General features: G+C 54.9%; 1 protein-coding gene and 1 long non-coding RNA gene across 2 annotated transcripts in view; one reads left to right on the top strand and one right to left on the bottom strand.

Annotated features, from left to right (window-relative positions):
- Nucleotides 1-2,711: 2,711 nt before the first annotated feature.
- On the bottom strand, nt 2,712-4,200 carry LOC125612150. Its single transcript, XR_007342490.1, has 2 exons — nt 4,064-4,200; nt 2,712-3,489 (listed from the first exon to the last, which is right to left on the bottom strand). It is a non-coding gene; the product is annotated as an uncharacterized LOC125612150 (long non-coding RNA).
- Nucleotides 3,594-23,293, top strand: part of Nrxn2 (neurexin 2) — a 96,230-nt gene continuing 76,530 nt past the window's right edge. The window contains 4 exon segments of the mRNA XM_048789091.1: nt 3,594-4,115; nt 4,118-4,588; nt 16,313-16,330; nt 21,623-21,652. Coding sequence (XP_048645048.1) covers nt 3,860-4,115; nt 4,118-4,588; nt 16,313-16,330; nt 21,623-21,652 — 775 coding nt within the window. The 5' untranslated portion in view covers nt 3,594-3,859.

The following is a 23,293-nucleotide window of genomic DNA, read 5'->3' as shown; positions in this document are numbered from 1 at the left end:
GGGAGCCCCAAAGTTGCAGCCCAATGCCACAGTGGCACTGAGGACAAGGCCATGAGATGGCGGGAGAGGGCCATGAGGGGAGGTATTCAGAGGCCCAAGGTCAGCCCTCCCAGCCCCTCCTGGGCCATCACCTTTAGCCCATGGCTGCTGAGGGTATCTGAAAGTAGGGGGTGCTGGGTGCTGACTGGGTGCAGAATCTTGGGATTCCATGGGAGAGGTCAGTCCCCTGAGGAACAGTGACCAGGGAGAGTGGGGGCTGGCAGCAAAAACCATACTGTCATCTATGAGCAGGGGCCCACCCTGCCAGTGTCCTTGCACTGGTAGTGGGCACTCGAGAAGTGTGGGTCTTGGGGACCAGTGTTTGATGGGTGTTGACAGCCTCCATTTCAAAGCCTGCGAGAGAGGCCTTGCCTTGCACAACTCCTGGGGACACAGTTTACCTGATGTAGTTGTGCAAGGCAATGGCCCTGGCCCATGGGGAGCAGGTCCCTGGAAGTAAGGCTACTGCTGAGGCTGGGGAGCCCAGGAGCAGGAGCTGAGCAGGTGCCTCCTAGTTCCTCCAGGACCTCGTGAGCTGGAGGTGGGGTCGGCAGAAACCTGGTCCTGTGTGGGGGAGGCTGGGGGAGCAGCAGAGAGCAGCAGGTGTCCTGTGCACTGCAGGGTGGGGTGGGGTGGGAAGGACCCAGGTGTCCACTTAGCTCATGCTCCCCTTGGGGTTTTCTCTGCTTCGAAAACCTGAAGCTGCCCCTGAAGCTTCCTCAAGGGCCTTTGGGTCCCTGGAGAGAGGACTTGGGGAGAGCTGGGCTTCCTTCTGGTTGGCCCTGCAGCCCCTGTGCCCCCGGCACAGAGCCAGGCCTGCCTGTGCTGCAGAGCTGCGGGCTGTGGGGAGAATGAGTAATGAGCCCGAGGGGCCGCAGCCCAGCCCCTGCCCTTGTCCCTCCCGGGATGTACCACATAAGCCCAGCCTCTGCGCCCACAACTACCCACAAACACGTGCCTGCCAGCGGCAACCCCCACTCTCCCACCACACCCAGCCATGGACTCGCCCCCTCCTGGACTCTCAGCCACTTTGCACCCACCCCCAACTAGGTGACCAGACCTCAGCTCAGAGCCCAGGTGTCTGCTGCCCAGCCTTGGGAGGCTCCCTCTATCTGTCCTCCAGTTTTCCAGAATGGAGGGAGACCCTGACCCTAGGCCTTTTCACAAGGACCCCACTGCCATCTCCCTGGAGGATAGGGACTGTGAGTGTGACAGGGGCCTGTGGTGGGGGGGAAGGGCAGGGCTTTGAAGGGATCACCTCCTCCCTGGGCTGGGCGGGGCTGGGGGGTGGACAGCAGCACACAATCCCATTCCCTCTGCTAGTGGAAATCAATAGCTAATTAATTCCCTCCCCAAAATAGTGTCCGGAGGTGGGGGTGGGGGCCAGGAGGGAGGCAGACAGAGGCTAGGCCAGGCAAGACTGACTGAGACCCCAAACGAGGAGGTAGGGGGGATGGCCAGTGTTCTGGTCACTGGGGCTAGGCCTCTGCCCCTTCTGGAGAAAAGGGGGAGTATTTCCTGTCCTCTGAGCCTCAAGGACCCCCTCCCCTGCCCTGGGCTGAGGTGGGGGTGCATATGTGTGTGGGGGGTGAGGGCGTCAATCAGGCTGGGAGCAGGTGCTGCATTTAATTTGATTGGCTAATTAGCCCGCGCATGTTAATTATCTCCATTACCCAATGAGGAGAGGCAGCGGCAAGCTATATATAACCCCACAGTGTTTATGGGGAGTGGGGGCTACAGGCCTGTATCGCCTTCCCTGCCTGGGAAGGGGCAGTCCTTGGAGGGAAGCTGGGGCAGGACATGTGGGTCCCCCATGGGAGCCTGTAAGGTTGGGAGAACAGCCGTCAGGAGGCCGATGGAAGGGTCTTGTAGGTCTCTTAGAGATGTCTCTCCAGACACCACTGATGGCTTTCGAGCCTTCTCTGCCCATCTTCCTTCTGCTTGCAGGTCACTCTAGCCAGCCCTACCCTCCTGGGACTCAGCTCCTCCTTCACTATGGTCTTTTAGGGGGGCCTGAGCTTCCTCTCCCAGCTGCGGCTCCTGGCCCTGCCCCTGCACCCACCCCCTCTCCAATCCAGCCTTCTTTTTGTTCCCACCTGGGTTGCACCTGTGGCTGTCCTGCCCTTTGTCTCCTTCATGGGCATGCTGGAGTTGACAGTCTTGGATCTGAGGCCGAGTTCCCTGCTGACCAGCTGCATGACCTTGGGCAATTACCCAGACTTCTCTACAAGGGCTTCCCCAAGGGTTAATGGGAATAATGGGACTTCTCAGAGTGATTAAGTAAGATGACATTTATAAAAATGCCCAGGATCTGGGTCCTTGATGAATGCTGTTTGAATTTGGAGTTTAATTTTCTCAATCTTCTCTTTCTTTTCTCCTCGTCAGGCCTCCCTTCTCTTCCATTATTCTTCCATCTCTGCCACTTTTCCTGAGGTCTTCTCCTTCCTCTTTCTCCCTCCACCCCACCTTTCCCTGTCTCCTCCTAAACTCTGGCCCCTCCCTGTTTCTCTTCTAGGCTTCTCCCCACCTCCTTCCCTCCCTCCCTCCCCAAAATAAAATCAATGCAATATTCAGGAGGGTTGTTGGATATAAATAATTACGACTCAGAGTTTAACGAGATGCAAATTCCCCTCCCCGTTGTGGGGTATAAATTGCTCTCTGACAGCCAGTTACAAGGGTAATCATTTCAGAAAGGCAATTTTATGCAAATGAGCCTGCCTGCCTCCTGGTAGCTCCCCCAGCCCTGGGTGGGGGACCGGGAAGAACTGAGGGGTGAAGAGATCCCAAATAGTGGGGCCAGTCCTGGGGCTGAGGATTGGAAGCTGGAGGTTGAGGGTGACACATACTTAGCCTCAGAAGGACCTGAGCTGGTGAGCAGTGAGGTTGGGGCCCCGGGAGGGGTGAGTGTGATTTGGGGGGAACTGGAGACTCAGAATTGGATGCCTGTGTCCTTGCAGGTATGAAAAGGCTTTGGGGTGTGGGTATCTGAGCGACTCCTGGCTTCTATCCTTTGCCCCCTTCCCAGGCTGGTTACCCTGTGACACCATTGACGAATTGGCATTTAATTAATCTCAATGAATTATTTAGCAACTTCATTATCCAGCATCAAGAGCTGATGAGAGAGAGCGAGTGATCCCTGGCTAGAGGTGGGAGCCACCACACAGAGGTTGGGTGATTTAAAAAGAAGGGGGTGGGGTCACCTGTTGGAGAGATCCTAGGTCTCACTCCCAGGAGCTGGCCTTGGTCCTGACGCCTGGGTCTTTTGAGGGGTCAGTGTGAGGCCAGCAGGATTGGACTCCTACTGAATTCCAAGGTGTCACTTTCCCACCCGTCCACATCTCAAGCACCTTCCGGGTGCTGTCTCTCCCCAAGTGTTGGGTTCCCAGTACTTCCATCCGCGATTATGTTTCTTGCTTCAAGACACTCTCCAGGTCAGGGCCAGCTCAAGTCCTAAAGAAAAACAGGTGGGCATCTGTTGGTTTGAGGCGGGAGCCAGACACCTACGGGCCTGGCCCTGATCCCCCCGAAACCCCCCTTTAAAGCTTTCTTCTCTGTTTCCCTGCAGGCGTCCCTCCCCCAACTTCCGTTCAAGTCCGCAGCAGGGGAGGGGCCCCCGCCGCCGCTGTCGCCGCCGCCGGGGGGAAGTCGGCACCTGGGCCTCTACGCACATCGCCCCACCGCCAGGCCCATGGCACTGTGAGCCGGCGAGGGAGCCCCGCTCGGTGCCGGGGGCTCCCGGCCCCCTCCCCGCCCCATGCGCCCGCGGCTCTGAAGCCTGAGCGGGGCCGGGGGGCCGGGCGGCGCCGGGGCCGCCGGAGGCATGGCGCCCGGGAGCCGGTGGCGACCGCCACCGCCGCCACCGCTGCTGCTGCTGCTGCTGGCGCTGGCGGCGGGCGCCGGCAGCCTGGAGTTCGGCGGCGGCCCCGGGCAGTGGGCTCGCTACGCGCGCTGGGCAGGCGCAGCGAGCAGCGGCGAGCTCAGTTTCAGCCTGCGCACCAACGCCACGCGCGCGCTGTTGCTCTACCTGGACGACGGCGGCGACTGCGACTTTTTGGAGCTGCTGCTGGTGGACGGGCGCCTCGGCTGCGCTTCACGCTTTCGTGCGCCGAGCCCGCCACGCTGCAGCTGGACACGCCGGTGGCGGACGACCGCTGGCACATGGTGTTGTTGACCCGCGACGCGCGCCGCACGGCGCTAGCGGTGGATGGCGAGGCCCGCGCGGCAGAGGTGCGCTCCAAGCGGCGCGAGATGCAGGTGGCCAGCGACCTGTTCGTGGGTGGAATCCCTCCCGACGTGCGCCTCTCGGCACTCACGCTCAGCACCGTCAAGTACGAGCCACCCTTCCGCGGCCTCCTGGCCAACCTGAAGCTGGGTGAGCGGCCCCCGGCGCTGCTGGGCAGCCAAGGCCTGCGCGGCGCGGCTGCCGATCCGCTGTGCGCGCCCGCGCGCAACCCCTGCGCCAACGGCGGCCTCTGCACTGTACTGGCCCCCGGCGAGGTGGGCTGCGACTGCAGCCATACGGGCTTCGGTGGCAAGTTCTGCAGCGAAGGTGAGCCCGGGGGAGTCGCCGCAGGGCGCGTGGGCGCGGGAGTGGAAGGCTGGAGGTGCTGGGATGAGGTGGTTGGGAGGGCGGGGTCCAAGGATCTGGGCTTGTTGCCTGGGCTTGTGCGGAGGGCGTGTGAGAGTGTACTAGCACCCGAGGGTCGTGAGAGCCTGCCTGTCCGCGCGAGGGCGTGTGCGGTTAATCAGTGGGCGGGGAGAGACCCGAGCCTATGGGCGTGGCCAGTGTGGGCGTGACCCGTGTGAGTCCTCCAGTGCTGTAGGAGCCGGTGGAGGTCGTGTGGGCAGGTTCTGTGAGCCGCTGTGAGGGGCTGTAAGGGCTGGTGGGGGGTGGTGTGCTGGGCGAAGCCTATGAGAGGTGGGGCCTTGTGTGCGGGGACCTGGGACAAAGAGTTTGGCCTGCATGGTGGGCAAGTCCTTCGTGGGTGTGGGAGGGTTGTGAGTGGGGCCTATGTGTGCAGGCTGGGGAGTGTGGAGGGGCTTTGAGGCTGGGAGGTGTGTGGGCTGGCCTGTTGGGTGGGGCCATTGGGGACCTAGTGGGACCTTGTGTGGGACGGTGAGGCCTTGGTGCAGGACCAGTTGGGTGGGTCCTGAGGGAGAGTGGGCAGGGCCTGCATGGGCCATCCCTGAGAGCCAGTGGGCGGGGCCTGCGTGAGTGGGCCCGTGTGGGCGGGACTTGCGGGAAGCTTGGGGTTAGGGACAGCCACAGTCTGTGAAGGTCCCCAGACCAGACAACAAGGCGGGTGAGGGATCCTGGGGATTGCCATGCTGTGCCTGCACCCGCCAGGAAGGCGGGAACCGAATTTCTTTTCCATCCCAGAATCACCTGAGCCCCTTGGACAGTGAAGGGAAAAGCGTGAGGTGAGATAACGGTGAGGCTCTTGACTAGGAGTTGACGGTTTGCGTGAGGGGCCAAGATGGCAGGTTGTGTGTCCCAGGTGAGAGAGCAGGAGGCGAGGCTTCTGTGTCAGACATTGGAGCCCTTGGAGCATGGGGTTCCAGTGGGAGATTACGACTGTTGAGGGGTTGCCGACTTTGAGCAGGAGATAGAATGTGGAATGGGGACTTGGAAGGGAGGCGTTCGGGAGGGGGTTCTGCCAGCACCCCAGCTGCAAGAGGGATGCCTGGCAGGCAGTGGAGGACAAGGGTCTTGGGTTGAGCCTGGCCTGGGTCTGAGCTGTGATTTTAGTGGGGATGAGGGAAGAAGGGAACTTTCAGGAGCCTCTTTTACTTTGGTCTGGCTGGGTGGTGGGGGAGAGATTTCCCCATCTGTTTGGGGGTGCCTTTCCCAGCAGGTGTGTGAGCCAGACATGCTTTCTTCTCCCCCAGTGCCTCTAGAAGGTGTGGGCCACTCTAACGTTGTGTGTGTGTGTGTGTGTGTGTTTCTGCCTTCCAAAAGGTAGAGTCTTTTGGGGAGTGTGTGGCTCAGAAAATGGGTGTCCCTGTGGCTATGTGCATGTGGACAGCCTATGGAAGAACAGCGCATGCAGGCGAGGCCCTGGGTATGAGAAGTCTTGACTTTGGACAGTAGTTTGTGTATTTATAAGTTGTGGTAGACAAATAGGTAAGGAAGGGTTGGATTGTTTTTGTGGGGCTATTTGTACAAGGTTGTGAGATAAATCTTCAGGAACTGTGTGTATAAGTTAATCTGACACCTTCTCACCTTTTCTCCAAGGAGCTCAGGTGCTCCCTAAACTGTGAAATTGTGTGTCTTGTGTGCAGAGGCCTAAGAGTCTGGCAATGTATATTATATGTGTGAATGGATCTGTTTGAACTGTAGTGCTTATTGATAGGAAGCGAAGGCCTAGTGGGGTGAGTGGTACACAGCTGTAAGGATGTGTGCTCATGTGCAGGTACCCATGTACCTGGGTTGAAATGCAAGACCTCAGCATCTATGAGAATTCTGTCTATGAAATCTATGTCTATGTCTATGAAATTCTGTCATAGAGATCTATGAGAATTCTGTCCAGGTCCTTAAATTCATTTTTTAATTCCTATGATCCCTCTCCATCAAGGCCTCCTAAGCAATAGGAGGAATCTTCTCTTTTTTTTTTTTTGGTGGTGGTACTGGGGATTGAACCTGGGGTGCTCTACCACTTAACTACATGACCAGCCCTTTTCATTCTTTATTTTGAGACAGGGCCTTGCTAAGTTGCTGAGGCTACTCTAGGACTTGTGATCTTCTGGCCTCAGCCTCCTGATTTGCTGGGATAGTAGGTGTGCACCTCTGTGCCTGGCTAAGATGAACCATTTGAGCTGTGGGGAAGTTACAGTAACAGGTCCATGATTTCACTGTGTCTGAACTGGGCTTGGGTATATGAAAACTGTACCCAGAATGGTCAATCCATTCTTTGAAAGCCTTTCGTTGGCTTCAGAGGCTTCCAGTGCAACAAAAAAGGTGTGTGCCACTGAATGCAGGTGTGTATGTGTGTAGAAGATGTGTTTGAGTGAAAGGAATGGTTCTTGAGTATCAAATGGGTGTGCATCAGACTAATGTTTGTGTTAGCTGTGTTGCAGCTGAGAGAGCTGGCTGTGTGCCTGACCCACTGTGTGTGTGTGTGTGTGTGTGTGTGTGTGTGTGTGTATGTGTGTATGATGTAAGAAATAGGAAAGGGAGGTATTGGGTGGGTGTCTGACAGCTAGCAGGGGCAGAGTTGCTGTGTGTATGTGGTATGGGTATGTCTGTGTGTGGTCTGTTGAGAGAGGGGTGTGTAGGGATAAAGGGCAGGATATGTTTTTATTCATTCTGTATTCACTGCACCTAATATAGCACCAGGCACTTAGTGGGAGTTTGATAAAGATTTGTGGAATGAATGAAGAGCTATTAATAAGTATTTGAGAGAACAAAGGCTTGAGGTAAGGCCATATGTACATGCAGATACATGTGTATCATATATGTGTGTTTGTTTTCACGTGTATGTGTGGGTGGCTATGAGGGTTGTAGACACGGTTGTGTCTGGAGGTGACAGGCACAGCACAACCCTACTAACTCCCCTCCTTCTTCCCCCAACCCTAAACCTCATTTTTTTTCTCCTTGTATTTGTTCCTTGTTTCCTAGGCAGATTTCATAACATCCTGTGCTCATTACACTTCTTCTAGTACATTCTTATTCAGCCAAGAAAGATGGTATGGGATCCCACCATGGTGATTGGGGTGGGAGAGGAAAACTTTGAGGGGATCAGGTCCGGTTCCTGATCTCTGAGCAGTTCTAAGTCTCAAGCTTCCCTGGAAGTTGCTGTCACTTCGTTTTTATCTGCTTTGAGTGGTTTCCAACTTTTTTTGAAATTGAGGACATTTCTAAAAGTCAGCAATTCACACTATTCCTTCCAAATAGCAGTTATCATTTTTATTTCTGTTTATTGGGAAAACAAATGACTCAAAGCTCCTATGAATTCAGAAAAGCTTTTAGATGACTTTGATGTTTTATTTGCCATTGCAGTTAATAAAATATACATTAGAAAAATAGTTTTAGCTTTATATGCAAGATGTACCAAACTGCCTTCAGATGTTCGGTGTACATATGGATTTGTGGATTCTTGTGGAAGCTTTGCGTGCCTTCCCCAGGTCTAAGCTTACCCACTGATTGAAAATCTCCTGGCCAGGAATTTGCTTTTTTTCTCAGGGGGCGGGAGGTCTGACTACATGTAACTGAAGACTCTTAAGTGTGAGTGGCTGGGAGTCTGTGTCCCTGCTGTAGGTTATCTGCCAAAGGCGGGTAGAGTCGGCTGGTATTTTGCAGGGAGTTTGCACGTCTGTGCTTCCTCGTGTCATCTATATGTGTGGAAGAAGGGGTGCAGAGGTGTGTGTGTGGGAGACCCGGTGGAGTTGGGGCACCCATGTTAGGGCTGACTGTCAGGTATATCCCTGGCTCAAGAAAGGGAAGTAGGAAACTGGTGGTAACGTGCGTCTGCAGGAAGGTAGACAAGTGTCCTGGGCGTTTGTTAGTGATCTGATTCAATGGGTGGTGATGAAGGGCTTCTCTGTGAGAGGCTGTGTGTTGGAGGCTGCAGGGGAATCAGAGAGGAGGAAGATGGACTCTCTGCTCCAGGCAGTCACTGTTTCACTGAGGAAGCAGATAAGAAGGCAGTCCTGTGAATGGTCAAGAGTGAGATTCGCATCCAGAGCCCCTGGGCAGGGAACTTAGGCGTGAGCTTCCTTATCTGTAAGAGGAATAACCATAGTACCTACCATAGAGAGTTGCTATGAAAATGAAGTTTGCTAATTCAGGTAAAGTGCATAGAACAGTATCTGGAAGATAGAAAATGCTCCATAAATACAGGTTGAATATATTTAATCTGAAAAATCTGAAATCTGAAGTACTCCAAAAGCTGGTAGTATTTGAGCACTGACAGATGTCACAATTGAAAAATTAGACTGTGGTGGGTCACAGGAACAATGTTGTGTGAAAGAACCTTCAGGCCATGTGCACGGGCTGAGTGGGAAGCAAATGAATTTCGTGTTTGGAGTTGGGTCCATCCCCAAGATATCTCATGATATGCAAATATTCCAAATCTGGAAAAAAAAAAAATCCCAAATTGGAAATTCTTCCTAGGCATTTCAGATCAAGGATATTCAACCTGCAATGGCAACAAATAAACAAAATGCAAAAAAAAAAAAAAAAAAAAACCCAAAAAACAAAGAACAAAAAACAACACACAATACTGTAGTGTGTTCCCTGAGAGGCAGCGAGGCAGTGTAGCTTATTGGTTAAACCACAGGCTTCTGGGGCTCAGATCTGGGTTTAGATCTGTCTTCTCTACCCACTAATCCTGTGATATCAGACAAGTATCTAAACTTTAGACTCATTTTTCTTGATCTGTAAAATGGGGGTAAACATGTGTATCTCATAGGTTTGTTGTGATAATTGAGTGGTACATAATTAGTGGTCAGTGGTAATTATTATAAGCAAAATACTATTTTTTTATTATGGCATAAGGATATTTACAATAAATAATAAATACTTGTGGACACATCAAAAGTTGGGGGGACACCATCAAATTATTAGTTGGGGGCAAGAGTTAGGTTGCAGGGCTGGGGGTGCACAAGGCCCTATGTTCAATCCCCAGCACCACCACCAAAAAAAAAAAAAAAAAGGTTGCGTATTTTCAGAAGTTGTTTTATGTTAAGCGAGATTTAGATAGAGAGTGCAGGGTAGTGAATGAAGTTATAAGTTAACAAGTTGGATCGGTAATGGTTTGTGGACAGCATGCTGTCTAGGGTTGGTCTTGGACACTGATTAGCAAGCATGTCTTGGGGGAAGTCACTCCAAGCCAAGGAATTGGCAAGGACAGAGGTGTGGAAGTGTGTGGGGGGGCAAATGTACCTTGAGTCTGCAGAGGGACGCCAAGGAGTGAAGGAGACAGAGTGGAATCTACAGCAGGAGAAGCAGGAGGAGGCCCAGGGCTGGAAGATTTGGCTAAAGTCATTCAGCTATCTCTTAGCGGGTACTGACTGGGCACCATGTGGCGGTAAGTGAGCCACAAAAGGGTTTTGATCTAGTATATGATCAAGTATATGAAGATAAGAGCCGCATGGAAGCTGGGGGTAGAGTGCGGCAGGATTAGAGAGGGAAGTTAGGTGGGGGAGAGATCAGCTGGAAGGTAGTTGAGGCAAGAGGTTTTGGGGCCCTGAACCTTCATTGTCATGGAGAGTGGCCAAGGAGCCGTGACAGCTGTGGTGTCTGTCCTGGCAGCTGCAGTGCTGGAGTGCCATTCCTGAGGCTGAAGCTGTGGCAGGGACTCTGCCTTTTGGTTGTGGGGTGGGGTGAGAGGGAAGAGGGCAGCCGGGACAGGGAACAGGTTTGGGACACTAATCATGAAAGTCTTGGTTTGGGTGCCCCTGGGCGTTCCTAGACAGAGATGTCCAGGTGGTTGGAAAGGTGAGACCAGCTCTTTGAGGTAAAGTGAGGGCTGCAAATGGAGCCCTAGGAGTCCCATGTGGGGGGAGAGTATTTGAGGCTCTGGGATCAGATGAGGTGGCCAAGGAGAAGCCTAAGAGGACATACAGTGGGATGGGGCAGCGGAACCAGCAAAGGAGCAAGTTAGAACTGGAAGGAGACCTGAGGGAGGAGGGAGGGGCCTGCAGCTCAGGAGCCCTTGCTGGGCCTCAGCTGTTTTACCTCAGTTCATCCTCATGATCCCTGCGTGAGGGTGAATCTCCATTTTACAGCAGGCCAAAGGGAGGCTCAGAGATGCAGAGCTGGGATCTGAGCCCTGAGCAGACTCCAGGGACAGTGGCTCCTCACCTGTCTCCACGCTGCCTCCAAAAAGGAGAGCTGTGCCCCTTGATTATCTGAGTCTGGTTATTGGAGCTACTTAGTGGCAGTGTCTTGTCAGAAGCCAGTAATAATCCTAAATCCTGGGCTAGGGTGGTGGCTCAGTGGCAGAGCACTTGCCTAGCACGTGTGAGGCACTGGGTTCAGTTCAATAAATAAATAAATAATAAAGGTCCGTTGACAACTAAAAAAAAAAAAAAAAATTCCCAAATCCTGGGCACCAACTTCTCCCTTATACCAGGTAGGCAGAGGGTGTCCCTGCGGTTGCAGGCAGCTGTACCCTGCAGAGACAGGGCAACGGTGGGTATGGATCAGGAGAATGTCAGTCTTCTGTGCCTTCTGGGAGGAACCACCCCTGCAGAGCAGGGGATTATCCCACTGAAACACCAACTCTCCAACACGTTTCATGGGAATCTTTTCAAAATCTGACCCATACCTCTCTGCCTTCCCAAGCACAGTGCTTGCGTGTGCTTTAGCTTTCCCTAGGGACTCAGGGAAGTCACGATTCTCCTCAGGTGTTACACAGGACTGACACACAATGGCTCCTTCCCTGAGGCTTGCCCCTGCCTGAAATCCTGCCTGACTATTGTGCTTTGGCCCTGATGCTCTCTGTGGGTAGAAGGGGCTCCAGGCTCAGTGGGATGGATTTCTCTAGAGAGTGGTAGACAGTGGCTGCCCTGAGAACTCAGAGGAGAGAGAGGTGCTCCCAAGGGAAGGTGGCAATCAGGGAAGAACATGCACTGCCTGGTTTCGAGTCCCCTCCTCACTACTTGCTAGGGATGCATTTTACTGATCCACCTTGTTCTTCAGTGTCTTACTCTGCAAAATGGAAGCAATAATGTTGTAAGCACAGATAGTTACTATGGTTCCTAACCCTAGTGGTCAGGGAAGGCTTCATGGAGGAGGTGGGACTTGGTTGGACCTTAAAGGATGACTGGTGGAAAGGATAGGGACCAGCTTTCCTGACGGAAGTATTGCCTGAACCCGGAGTGGTTGCATTGAGTGGTGTATTGGAGACCAGGTTGGTTGTGCTTTATGGGAGATAAAATCAGAACTGTAGGTTAGCTAGAAGCTTCTAGCAATCTTGACTTCCAGAATGTAGCCCATTGGAAGTTTTAGAGCCAGGCAAATTTGGGTTCAAAGTTTGACTCTGTGCCTCGACAGCAGTGTGACCTTGGACAAGTTATTCTACTTTTTTTTTTTTTAATAGTACTGGGAATTGAACCCCAGGGATACTGTGCCACTGAGCTATACCCAAGCCCCGCACCCCCACTTTTTTGGTACTAGGGACTGAACCCAGGGGCACTCAACCATGGAGACATATCCACAGCCCCTTTTATATTTTATTTAGAGACAGGGTCTCACTAAGTTACTTCCTCGATAAATTACTGGGGCTGGCTTTGAACTCATGATCCTCCTGCCTCACCCTTCCAAGCCGCTGGGATTACAGGCATTTGCCACTGTGCCCTGTCCCCAGCCCATTTTTTTTTTTTAGAGAGAGAGAGAATATATATATATATATATATATATATATATATATATATATATTATATGTATATACATACACACACACATAGACACACACACACACACACACACATATATATATATATATATATATGTATATATATATTTTTTAGTTTTTGGTGGACACAACATTTTTATTTTATTTTTATGTGGTGCTGAGGATTGAACCCAGCTCCCTGTGAATGGCAGGTGAGCGTGCTACCACTTGAGCCACATCCCCAGCCCCTCCCCATCCCTTTTTATTTTGAGATAGGGTCTCACTAAGTTGCTGAGGCTGCCCTTGAACTTGCTATCCTTCTGTCTCAGCCTCCTGAGTAGCTGGGATTACAGACATGTAGCACCACACCGGGCTTGCTTCTACTTTTGGAGGTGTTTTCCTCATCTCTAAGAGGGACTTCTAGTAATATGCACTTCCATGAGCTGGGTAGAGGAAACAGTACCTGCCAAGAGCCAGGCACACTTCAGGGCTCTGCACATGAGAAGTCTTATTTTATTATTCACTCAACAAACACAGAAATGCCTTTCTCTGAGCCAGGAACTGTGCAAGCAGCTGGAGATAGAGATGAAAGAAACATTGTCCTGTGGGTATTTTCACAGTCCAGTCAGGAAGCAGACACGAAACACAATTGCAATATAGCCTCGATAAGTGCAACAATAATGGAATGTACACGTCTGGAGCTGGCACAGAAGAGGGTGACTGGCTGCTCTCCTGTGTTCGGAACACACAGATGCGTGTTGATTCAAGGAAGAGTCGACTTTCTCAGGCAGCTGTGGGAGGGAAGAGCATTTCAAGCCCAGGAAACAGGACGTGGGGAAACATGTCTATTAGGCAGGTGTGTGGCGCTTGCCTGCAGACCCCGCTACTCGGGAGGCTGAAGCAGGAGGATTGTGGGTTTGAGGCCAGCCTGGGCAACTCCGTAAGACCCTCATTGAAAGCAAGAAAGCCGGTGCTTGTGAGGAAAGTGGGGAGAGGCTCAGTGTGGCCAGAGCGTGGGTTGGTGCAGGAAAAGAGCCCGGGGGCACGCTCAGGCTTTGAAGGGACTTTCCTACCAAGACTAGACCGTTATCTGGTGAAGTCCAATGAGAAGCCGGCTGTGAAGAGTTTTTAGCAGGGTTGTGACATGGTGGGACCACTGTGGCCGTGTGGAGGGTATGAACTGCAGGGTGAAAAGACTGGTTGAAGGGGAATCATCTCAGAGGCTCATTAATGTTCCCAGGAGAAGAGCAGATGAAGAGCTGGCCTGGGGGCTGTGCCAGGGCTGCAGGGTTTCAGAAGGTGGAACCCCCAAGTTCTGGTGATCAGTCTGGGGAAAGAGCAGGGCTGTTTCCTGGGTGCCTCGGGGGATCCGGGCATGGAGGCAGGAGGAGAGGGGGAGGGTTCCGAGGCCTGTGAGACACTCAGGGAGCCGCCCGAAGGCAGATGGGTACGTGGGCCGAGAGCACAGAAGAAAGGCTTGACCCGGAGCCTCATCAAGTCTGAGTGTGTGTGTCTGGTCCCTGTGCTGAGAGAGCGTGGTGGGGACAGGAAGGGGGACCGACCAGGAAAAGGCTGTTGCAGACAGCCAGCCATGAGGGGCAGCTGTCCCCGGGACTGCCCTGGAGAGCTGCCGCTGGGTGGCCTCCTCTTTTGTAGAGAGGAGACGGATGAGCCGCAGGCTCATCAGGAGTGTGGTGAGGCGGTTATGGAAAGTCCCACGTGAGGGTCGGTCGGTGGGCGCCTGGCTCGCGGTTACCTGATCTCTCTGAAGCCTGGCAGCGTGAGGCTCACCGTGGGAGTTCAAGGAGAGTTGGTTGGAGGCAGGACAAAACACGGCACAGATGCTTGGTTTGGGGCTGGGGTCATGAGCATGGCCTCGGTGGTAGAGTTTAGAGGCAACAGAGCTGTGGAGGCAACAGGTGGGGATGTGGGACGGTCACTCCGAAGGGATTGGGGCTGCAAATGCCCCATGGGAGTCCCTCAGCCACCAAAATGAGCTGTCCCCAAGGAGAGCGGGAAGAAGAGTGAGGTCAGGGGACAGAGCCTGGCACAGTGAGCTAGGAGAGAAGGTCTCTCAGTGCTGACCGCGGGGGCCAGGAGAAACCAAGCTGCCTGGTTTCAGCTTCCCGAGCATGGCATGTCCATGTCACATTTCTGGCAGGTGGAAATACCTTTTGAAAGATCTGCCATGGTGGATTATCTAGAAACCTGCCCACCTCCTTGTTTGCCCAGGTGCTGGTGAGCTGGTTGTGCTGACTGGACGGGGCCGTAGCAGCTGAGACCGGAGAAGCCCTATGCAGCAGTCCTCAAGGGGCCCCGGGGTTTCCTGAGGGTCCCCTTCACCAGCCAGCTCTCCCCACAAATGTGATGTGGCTGTTTATTTAAGAAAATCATTATATACAGAGCATCCGAGGATGTACGTGTCAGGCAAAGAAGCTCTTTGTCATATAGAAATGTGTTTGTGGCACGTGGAGGCTTGTGTGTGCCCGTGTGTGAAATGGGTGAGAGACAGGGAGAGACACTGGGATAGAAAGGGAGTGGCGTTCATCCCAGGGTGTGTGTCGCAGTCAACTGGAGGGAGTGTGGAGTGGTGGTGGGTGGATGCAGCCCTGTTATGTATTAGATTGCTGTGCAGGTATTGATATTTGCATTCAGCTTTGTGTGTGTGTGTGTGTGTGTGTTGTGGGCGTGGTATCAGGAAGGATAAACAACACTGTTTGTTTTTGTGATACAGCTGCCCCCCTCAGAGGGCATAAGCAAATAGCACAAAATGGGCTTGGAAGTGGGAGGAGATTGTGTGTGTGTGCGCCTGCCTGCACCGGTGTGCACGTGTGTGCACCTACAGTGTGTGTCTCCATGACTGCCCTGGGGCCTTCGTGCGTGTGCATCTTTCCCCGCGGGTTGTGTTTGCAGGTTCTGCTGTTTCTCTCCTCTGCCTTTTGCTCTCTCTGGGGGCTCCCAGGAGCTGGTGGGCAGGTAGCAGTGTCAGGAGTCGGGGCGCCCGGGTCCCCTTCCGAAGCAGGCTGGGCGTGGTCTGCTTGAGGAGCTACTTCCATCCTCCCTCCCACCTTCTCTTTACCCATCTGATGCACCTCAGGCCAGGCCAGGTCGGTGCGGGGGGCAGTGTGGCCCACTTGACCTCCGACCCCTGAGGTGGCCATGCCGCCCGGGTCTGCCTCCCGCTGTTGGGAAGGCCTTTGGGCTAACAGTGGAGCCAGAGCCAGAGCCAGAGGGGTCTGGGAAACTGCAGCCTGGCCTCTCCTCTGCAGGAGGGGGGAGGGGCTTGGAGAGGCTGAGTGACTGAGTGACGGGATGGAGGTCACATGGCACTTTGGGGCAGAGCTGGTTCCTGACCATGGACGCAGCCTTTTCTCCCCTGGGCTCTGGGGGGCTGTGGGGTGGTTGGATTCTTGTGTGAAAAGCCTTCAGGTGTGAGTAGCGTGAGAGCTGAATGTGTCACTGGATTGCTAAGTGCTTATGTGTGTCAGTGTGTCACCGAGCGTGAGTGTGTCCCGGGCAAACCCAGCGAGACGGTTACTGGTGTGAGCGTGTCCCCATCTGTCCTGCCTCGGGAAGAAGCCCGCTGCTGCTCCTGCCCAGCCTCCCACCCTCCATGTGACCTTGAGTGGCCACTGCCCTGGCCTGGGCCTCGGTTTTCTGGAATGCAGCACAAGGGTCGGGTGTGAGGCATGTGGGGGCTCCCGACCCTCCTGGACTGGCTGACTCGGTGTGTGATGGACTCGGAGGGCGGCTCTGCTCCTGCCCCATCCCCAGACCTTCTGGGTTGGGTGGCCTGTGTCGGGACCTGGGTGGGCTTCAGGACCTGGGCCCCTGGCTGCCCTGGGAGCTGCGGGTGGTGGTGAGGCCTGCGTGCTAACAGCCCTCCTTTTTCTTCTCTCTCTGCCTCCCCCTTCTCTGAACCTGGCTGGCTGTAGAGGAGCACCCTATGGAAGGTGAGTGAAGCCTCTCGGTCACTGGGGTAGCACATCTGTCACCATGGGGGTCCCATGTGAAGGGGTGTCGTCGGTCACTCAAGGGCTCCCTCCCCTGCCTGTGCTTGGGCCCCTTGGAGGAAGGCTGTCTGGGTCCTCCCTTCTGCCTGGGCTCCACTTCTGCTGGTGGGGGGCTGCCAGGTAGCTGCAGGCCCTTCCCTGGCCCGTGTCACTTCATTCTGACCACTGGCCTTTCTTCTTCCTTGCAGGAAAGGGAAAGGGATCTTTGGGAAGAGCTGGGCACGGGGGTGGAGGGCTGTGGATCAGAAGAGTGCAGGGTGGGAATCCTGCTGGCCCTGCCCTGCTCAGGAAGCACAGAAAGGCCTTGCCACCAGGGATGGGGTGACGGAGCCGCCTCTGCCCCAGAAGCCGTTGCGTGGGAGAATCCGCCCCTCTGCTGCACAGCTCAGGAGGGCCAGAGTGTGGTCTGTCGAGACTGCAGGCTGGGTGGGAGCCTGCCACTGGTCAGGGCATGTGGGCAGGGGCAGCTCCTCTGCTCCGATAAACCCCGATCGCCACTGGGAGGTGAGGACAGGGGCCCCTTCGTCCTGCCCAGTCCCAGGGCAAGGGTGGTGCAGGCTCCTCCCTGGGTCTGTGTCCATTCTTTCCCTGCCTTCTTCTATTTGACCATCTTTTTCGTCTTTATCTCTTTCTCCAGGGCCCCGTCCCTGGACTTCTCTCTGTGTCTGTCCTTCCCACAGCTCTTTCCAGGTTTCTGTCTTTCTCTCAACCTTTCCTTCTAGCTTTGGTTTCTCTCTGTTTCTTTTCCTCTTTGGGGTGGACTCAGATCTGGGAGCGGGAAGGCAATGTTGAGTGGTCTGGGCCTGAGGGCTGGGCTGCAGGGAAGTCATGTGGACCACTGGGGAGGGCAGCAGGGGGGTGCAAGGTGAGGCCACCTCCCAGTCCCCACCCTGCTCCACACTCTTCTGTCCTGGGAAAGCAGGAGTGGGGGGATGTGCCAAAATCGCTGGACCCGGACCCTGTGGGAGGAGCAGGGCAACTGCCAGGATGCGGGTTCCTGGGAAGGAAGGTGGCCAGGCCCTTGGCCTGGGTGTGTGTGGCATCCATTTGTCCTCGTGGTGCCTACGGTTTGGCTTGTCTCTCCTGGTGTCTCGTCTTCTCTCGGGGCTCCTTAGGTCCTCTGGTCACAGCAGCAGGCACCTGTGTGTGCACATTCATACAACTCTGCTGGTCAATGTGCCCCTGGGTGTCTCTGCATGTCTGTGAACATGTGCCCGTGTGCATGTGGCACAGTTGTGTCCTTGTGTGAGCATGCTGCACACCCACACGTTGCGTCTTTGTGCTGTGGCCTGCATCTTTCTGTGCCTGTTGGAGCATCCGTGGCTCTGTGGTCCCCATCCGTGTCTGCATCTGTTTACTCTGTGTGCTGTGTGTGTGTGTGTGTGTGTGTGAGAGTCCGCGTGTCTGGGTGGACGCAGCCTTCTGAGGGCTGGAGATAAGATTTAGTGCTGATGTGACTTTTACTTGCTCTTGATGTCATGTCTGCTCCGGAACAAAGGGAGAGATGGAGGGAGGAAGAGAGAAGAAAGCGGGGAGGAAGGTCGGAGCTGAGAGCCAGGGAGAGCGGGCGGCTAAGTGAGGAGGTGGGATGAGGGCTTGTGGAGGGAGAGGCAGAGGAGAGGGACCTGGATGGAGTGGCAGGCTGCTCAGAAGTGGCCCGAAGATGGGGGCAGAGGAAAGGGAATATTTAGGTAGGGGCCAGAAGGAAGCTGGGCTTGGGGACAGTGGGAGTGAGACCTGTGGTGACACCTAGACATTTCCTCGGGGTGCCTGGCAGTCTGCTGGTTTAGGTGTGGTACTGTATGGGGCTGCGTGCCAGGGCCGTGCAGGTGTGTATGGGAGGCTGCGTGTGTGTGGGTTTGCGCATGCGCACACGGGAGTGTGGCCTCTGTGTTCTCTGCTACGTCTGTGCCTGTTCGTGTGTCCTGATCTTGCCCTGTGGCCATCTTTCTCTTGATGGCCGTCCACTCAGGGGTGTGTTGGGGGAATCAGGGTGAGACTGAAAGTGGGGAAGGGGTTGGGCAGGTTGGTGGTAGTTCCCAGGGGCAAGCTGGGGACCTCCTCTGCGACACTGCACTCTGGACCCTGCAGCCCCCCTTTGTGGCTCTCAGGGGTCCTCTGTGCCCCTGCCTCTTCTCCATCCCTCCATGCTGTGACACTGTGCCTGGAGGCTTAGCTTCCTTCAGGAGCCAGGCGTCCTGCTCCGCAGCCCCCACCAGCCTCCTCTCTCCTCCTAGCCTTTTGCAGCAGGGAGAGGAGACCCAGAAGCAGCCAGATAGTGCCCTAGGAAGAGACCTAGGGCAATGTCATCCATCACTGCTGGCCTCTTCTCCAGCGGTGGAGGAGGGGCTGATGCTACAGGTGGACATGGGCAGAATACCCTGGTGGAGCCCGGGGCCAGCAGGAGGGAGCAGATGCAGATGGGGTGGGGGAGGAGACAGACTTTAGGGAGGGAACCCTCGGGCCAGCTGGGGCTGAGCCAGGGGTAGACGGGAAGGGAACCGGCCTCCCCTCACCAAGATGGCTGGCTCTGTCACGCCTGAGGGAGCCGAGCAGCTGGTTGCCGTGGTGACAGAGGGAGAGTGCCGCATGCTAATGAGGCTGGCGAGGAGCTGGGCAGCGGAAGGGTCTTGGAGGGGAGAGACCCCGCTCCCCCCAGCAGTAGTCAGGCCTGCAGGGGACAGAGGGTGGGTTTCCAGGGCCCCTGGCCCCTGGATGGGGTTGGGCAGAAGCCTGGAGTTCCAAGAGTGGGACAGGGGTGAGGCTGCTGTTGACGGAGAGGGAGAAGGGTTCAGGGCCTGGGACCTGGATTTAGGGGGTTTGGAAGAAGTTGCTGGTACTTCTTGGGGACAGAGTCAGTGGCAGGGTAGGGGGACTTCAGAGCAAGGAATAAGACAGTCCAAATCCTGGGGTCCCCACCTGTGCTATGGATGTAACCTGTGTCCCCCCTGCCAAGAGCTGTTTTGTCCTCAGGCCACCCCCAGCAGCTGTGGCCTCCTTCCCCAGCTGGCTTCACACCACGGGAATAAATGAGCACCACCCCAGAGAGGTGGGGAAGAGGCAGCACAAACCATTCAGGGGCCAAGTCTTTGGTCCTGCTGTGCCCCTCTTGGCCTCCTGGACCCCAGGGTACTGGTCCTCAGCTCTGCCCCAGAGACACCTGTAGCCCTGTGGCCTAGATGCGTCCATCCTGGCCCGTTTTTGTAAGGTGCACATCTCATTGCCATAGCAGCTGGGGTGGCTTCTTGGGGTGACAGGGGAGCTGCAGGCTGTTCCCTCCCCCACTCTCTTGACCAGACCCCACTGCTGGGAGGCAGGGTTGGGAAGGAGCTGAAGTTTGGCGGGTTGGCTGGTCATCTCAGGAAGCCATGGGGCCTGGTTCTGACAGCCTGTCCAGGGCCTGGGGTCCTGGTCCAGGGGGTTGGGTTCTCGACACTCTGCCTGAGGAGGGTGCCTGGGGTGCGGCTGGTAGAGCTCTTCCAAGGAGCCACGGTCATCCTGGTGGAAATCCTAGTTATCTTGCTCAGTCCATTTTCAAAATTCAGCTTTTGGATTATCTCAGGGAGGCCCTGGCCAGAGACGGGGATCCTTGGAGTAATTTAGGAAAGAGGTGCTTTGACCTCTCAGAGGGCTGGGCCTCCTGCCCAGGGGCTTGGTGTCCTCTTTGGACCTTGCTGTCTAAGAGTTCGGCCTGTCTCCCAGGCCTTCCTGTGGAAGAATCCATACCTCCCCTCTTTGCTCCAGGGTTTTCCCAGACTCAACCTCTTTCTGCTCTAACCTTGTCCTCTGAGCTCTAGTTTCCTCTTAGAACCCAGGTGTGGGGGTCCCTGTTCCCCATATAGCAATAGATGGGAGGGAGGGAAGGTTAGGCCTGGTGACAGGTCTCTGCAAACCCTGCTTGGGTGGAAGATTCCTTTAGGCCAGGCTTCCTCCTACCCACCGCCTTTCCCCCTTCTCTGCCAAGGTCACAGGGGTCGTGGGGATGGGTCCATGTGTGAGGGGGGTGGAGGCCCCCTTGCCCGCTCAATCCCACGCTAACAGGACACTCTCTCTCTCTCCAGGTGGCTTTGATTTTTGTGTCGTGTTTTATTTTCTCTTCCATCTGAATCGTTTTTCTCGTTGACCGTTTTTTTTTCTCTCCGCCTCCCGGAAGAAAAAAAAAAAGAAAAAAAGAAAAAGGAAAAAGCAGTCCTCCCAGCCTCATGCTTCTCCTCCTTTTCCTTTTTTTTTCCGGCAAGAAGAAAAAAAAAGAAACCAAAAACTTTCAAAAAATCAGTGAAGCACAAAGTTGATTCTTTGAAAAAAATCAATAAAACTGATAAACCCTTAGGCAAGNTCCTCTGGTGTCTCCAGGGACTGGAGCCTATAGTAGGCAGAAGCTGCAGCGGAGTCAGTTTTGCCTTCTCACCCGGGAGGCCTGGGGCCGAGCCGAGGAGTCGAGGAATGGCCTATTTCTCTGCTCTGTCTTGGCAGCCTGGTCCATCCAGCCCAGTCCTGCCTCTCTCTTTTTTTCTGGCTTCTTTTGTTCTGTCCCAATCACTTTGTCCTGTGACCGCCTTGTTCTTTCTTTTCCTTCGGTCTGACTGGCTCTGTAATGGTGTTTTCTTTGATTGTGGTGAAGGTGAGGGAGTGGGAGGGGAGGCCAGGCCTCTGGGCGGGCCTGACCAGTACTTGTGGCAAACCCAAGGTCAAACACCTTCCCTTTTCTGGTCCTTGAGCCCCCTGGCTCTGCCACTCTCTGAGCAGCAGGCTTGGTTACTATGGAAACAGTAAGGTCCCAGATAGCCTTGGCTTTCATTCCCTGGAGGTCCCTGTTCTCTTTCCTTGTTGGCCCTCTCCCTGTCTCCCTGCCTGTCCCCCAGGGCCTGTCCTTTTCTTTACCCATGGAGCTTCGCATCACCTCTAGTTCCCTTCCAGCCCTGAGCTTGTGTCTCTCCTCTGGTCCTCGACGGCCCATCTTTCTCCTCTCCGCACTGCCGCCCTCTACAGCACCCTCCTGCCCTCCCCCTCTGTCTCCGCATCGGGCCCCTTCCCTCAGCTTCTGGGCTGGGGGCTCTGTCCCGATGTCTGTCACAAGTTAAAAAGGGGTTTTTAAATTGTGGCAGCAAAAGCTTTTTTCCTCCCTTCTCTCTGGCTGATTTTGATGACTCGTGTTTTCTTTGTTTCTTTCCCTTCCCTTTCTTTTTTTCTTCTTTTTTTTCTTTCTTTCTTTCTCTCCTTCCCCTTTCCAAGGTCCGGCTCACCTGACGTTAAACAGCGAAGGTATGGTCTGAAGTTTTGGTTTGGTTTGGATTGGATTGGATGGCCCCCAACCTGCGCCTGGATTTTTCTGTTCTTCTTCCTTCCCCTCCCTCCTCCACCTGTCCTGCCTCCTTCCTTCCTTTCCTACCCGCTCCTCTGCCATTCCTCTGTGTTACTGGGGGGTGCGGGTGGGGGCGGGGCGATCCCCGTCTGTGCGCTCCCCTCCCCGCCTGCCCGACTCCTACATGCGCCCTCATCCCACCTTGGTTTCTGACATCAAGAGATGTTTGAACTCCTGCCGTTGTCTCCAGTCCCTCTTTGCGTTTTCCTGGTAGTGTATCTCGCTTGTTTTCTTTCTCATGGTGCTGTTTTATTTCCTTCCACTCATTCTGATCATCCTTTCTTTTCTATGAACCCAAGTAAACAGAGAAGGGCCTGGGCTGCGGACAGAGGTGTGCAGCCATGTCCCATGTTCCTCTTCCCCTGCTGCTGCTGCGGGAGGCCCCTGTCTCCAGAATGGGGAGGAAGAGGGGGGGGGCTGGAGGTGTAGGACCCCTGTCTTCCACAGTGTCCCATGTCCACCTTCCTCTCCTGCCTTTTGAATGGCTCGTGACCCTATTGGACGCATGAGAACCTTGAGGACCAGAGATAAAGTGACTTGCTAGTGATTGCACAGCCCCAGTTGGTAGGACGCTGGGACTTGTCATTTAATTTGAGCCTTCCTTCAGCCAAGTCCCTGCCCCCTTTCAAAGCCCTGGTGTCAAGAAAACCTGGGGACAGAACCTAAAGAGTCCTGACTGGTGCCTTCCATCTCTGGCCTCCTCCGTCCTCCCTGTCATTGATTCTTTAAGAGCACAGGAATTTGACCTTCCAGGTGCTTGGGCATTGCCGTGCGCACCCAATGTAGCTCTCTTTTGAGGGTCATCCTTCACAAGGACAGGGCGAAGTCCTTAACTGTGGGCAGGGGGACCCACAGGACCACAACTGGACTGCAGGGAGAGACTTCTGTAGATCTGAGATTGGGGATGGGTTTAGGTCTGGGTAGGTGGGGGCCTAGGCTCCTTGCAGGGATGGGGAACTATGGCAAGAAGTGTGGGGAGGCAGGAGGAGGTGCCCTGGCTGGCCCATGCACATTCTTCTTGCCTCTCAGTGCTTGTTTTTGGGGTGCTGGCTGTGGCTTACCTAGTTATCAGTGATCCCAGAAGGCCCTCCCCACCTCCAGAAAGTTCCATAGCACAGATGCTAATACAGTTTGAGTTTTGGGGATTTGGGATTGGAGTCAGTTAGAGCCCAGATGGGAGTTGTTCTCCTTCATCCCTGGGACCCCCTTATCCTGAAGCCATCCTGTAGATCTGGCAATAGGGTGGGTGCCAGGGAGCCGGGCACTGGGGGCATGTTCTCTGACAGAGCTGGGTGAGAGCTTCAGCGGGTCTGGAGCCCAGACATGGCAACTGTGCCTTCGGTGGTGGTGGTGAATAGGGTGGTGGGGAGTGAGAACTGGCCCCCCAGAGAGGCTGCCCACAGCTGTGGTGAGCTCTGCCCAGCCAGGCCCTGCCTTGGTGGGCACAGCCCTTCTGTGGGCACAGTGCAGGGAGGATGAGTCAACAGGAATTATGGGAAGCCCCTCCCCCCAGGAAATCCTTGGGAAGCCCCAGGGTTTAA

This window comes from Marmota marmota, unplaced genomic scaffold (assembly GCF_001458135.2).
Source record: "Marmota marmota marmota unplaced genomic scaffold, marMar, whole genome shotgun sequence".
Taxonomy (NCBI): Eukaryota; Metazoa; Chordata; class Mammalia; order Rodentia; family Sciuridae; genus Marmota; species Marmota marmota.
Note: the sequence above shows the minus strand (reverse complement) of the source record. Positions and strands in the feature narration are given on the sequence as shown.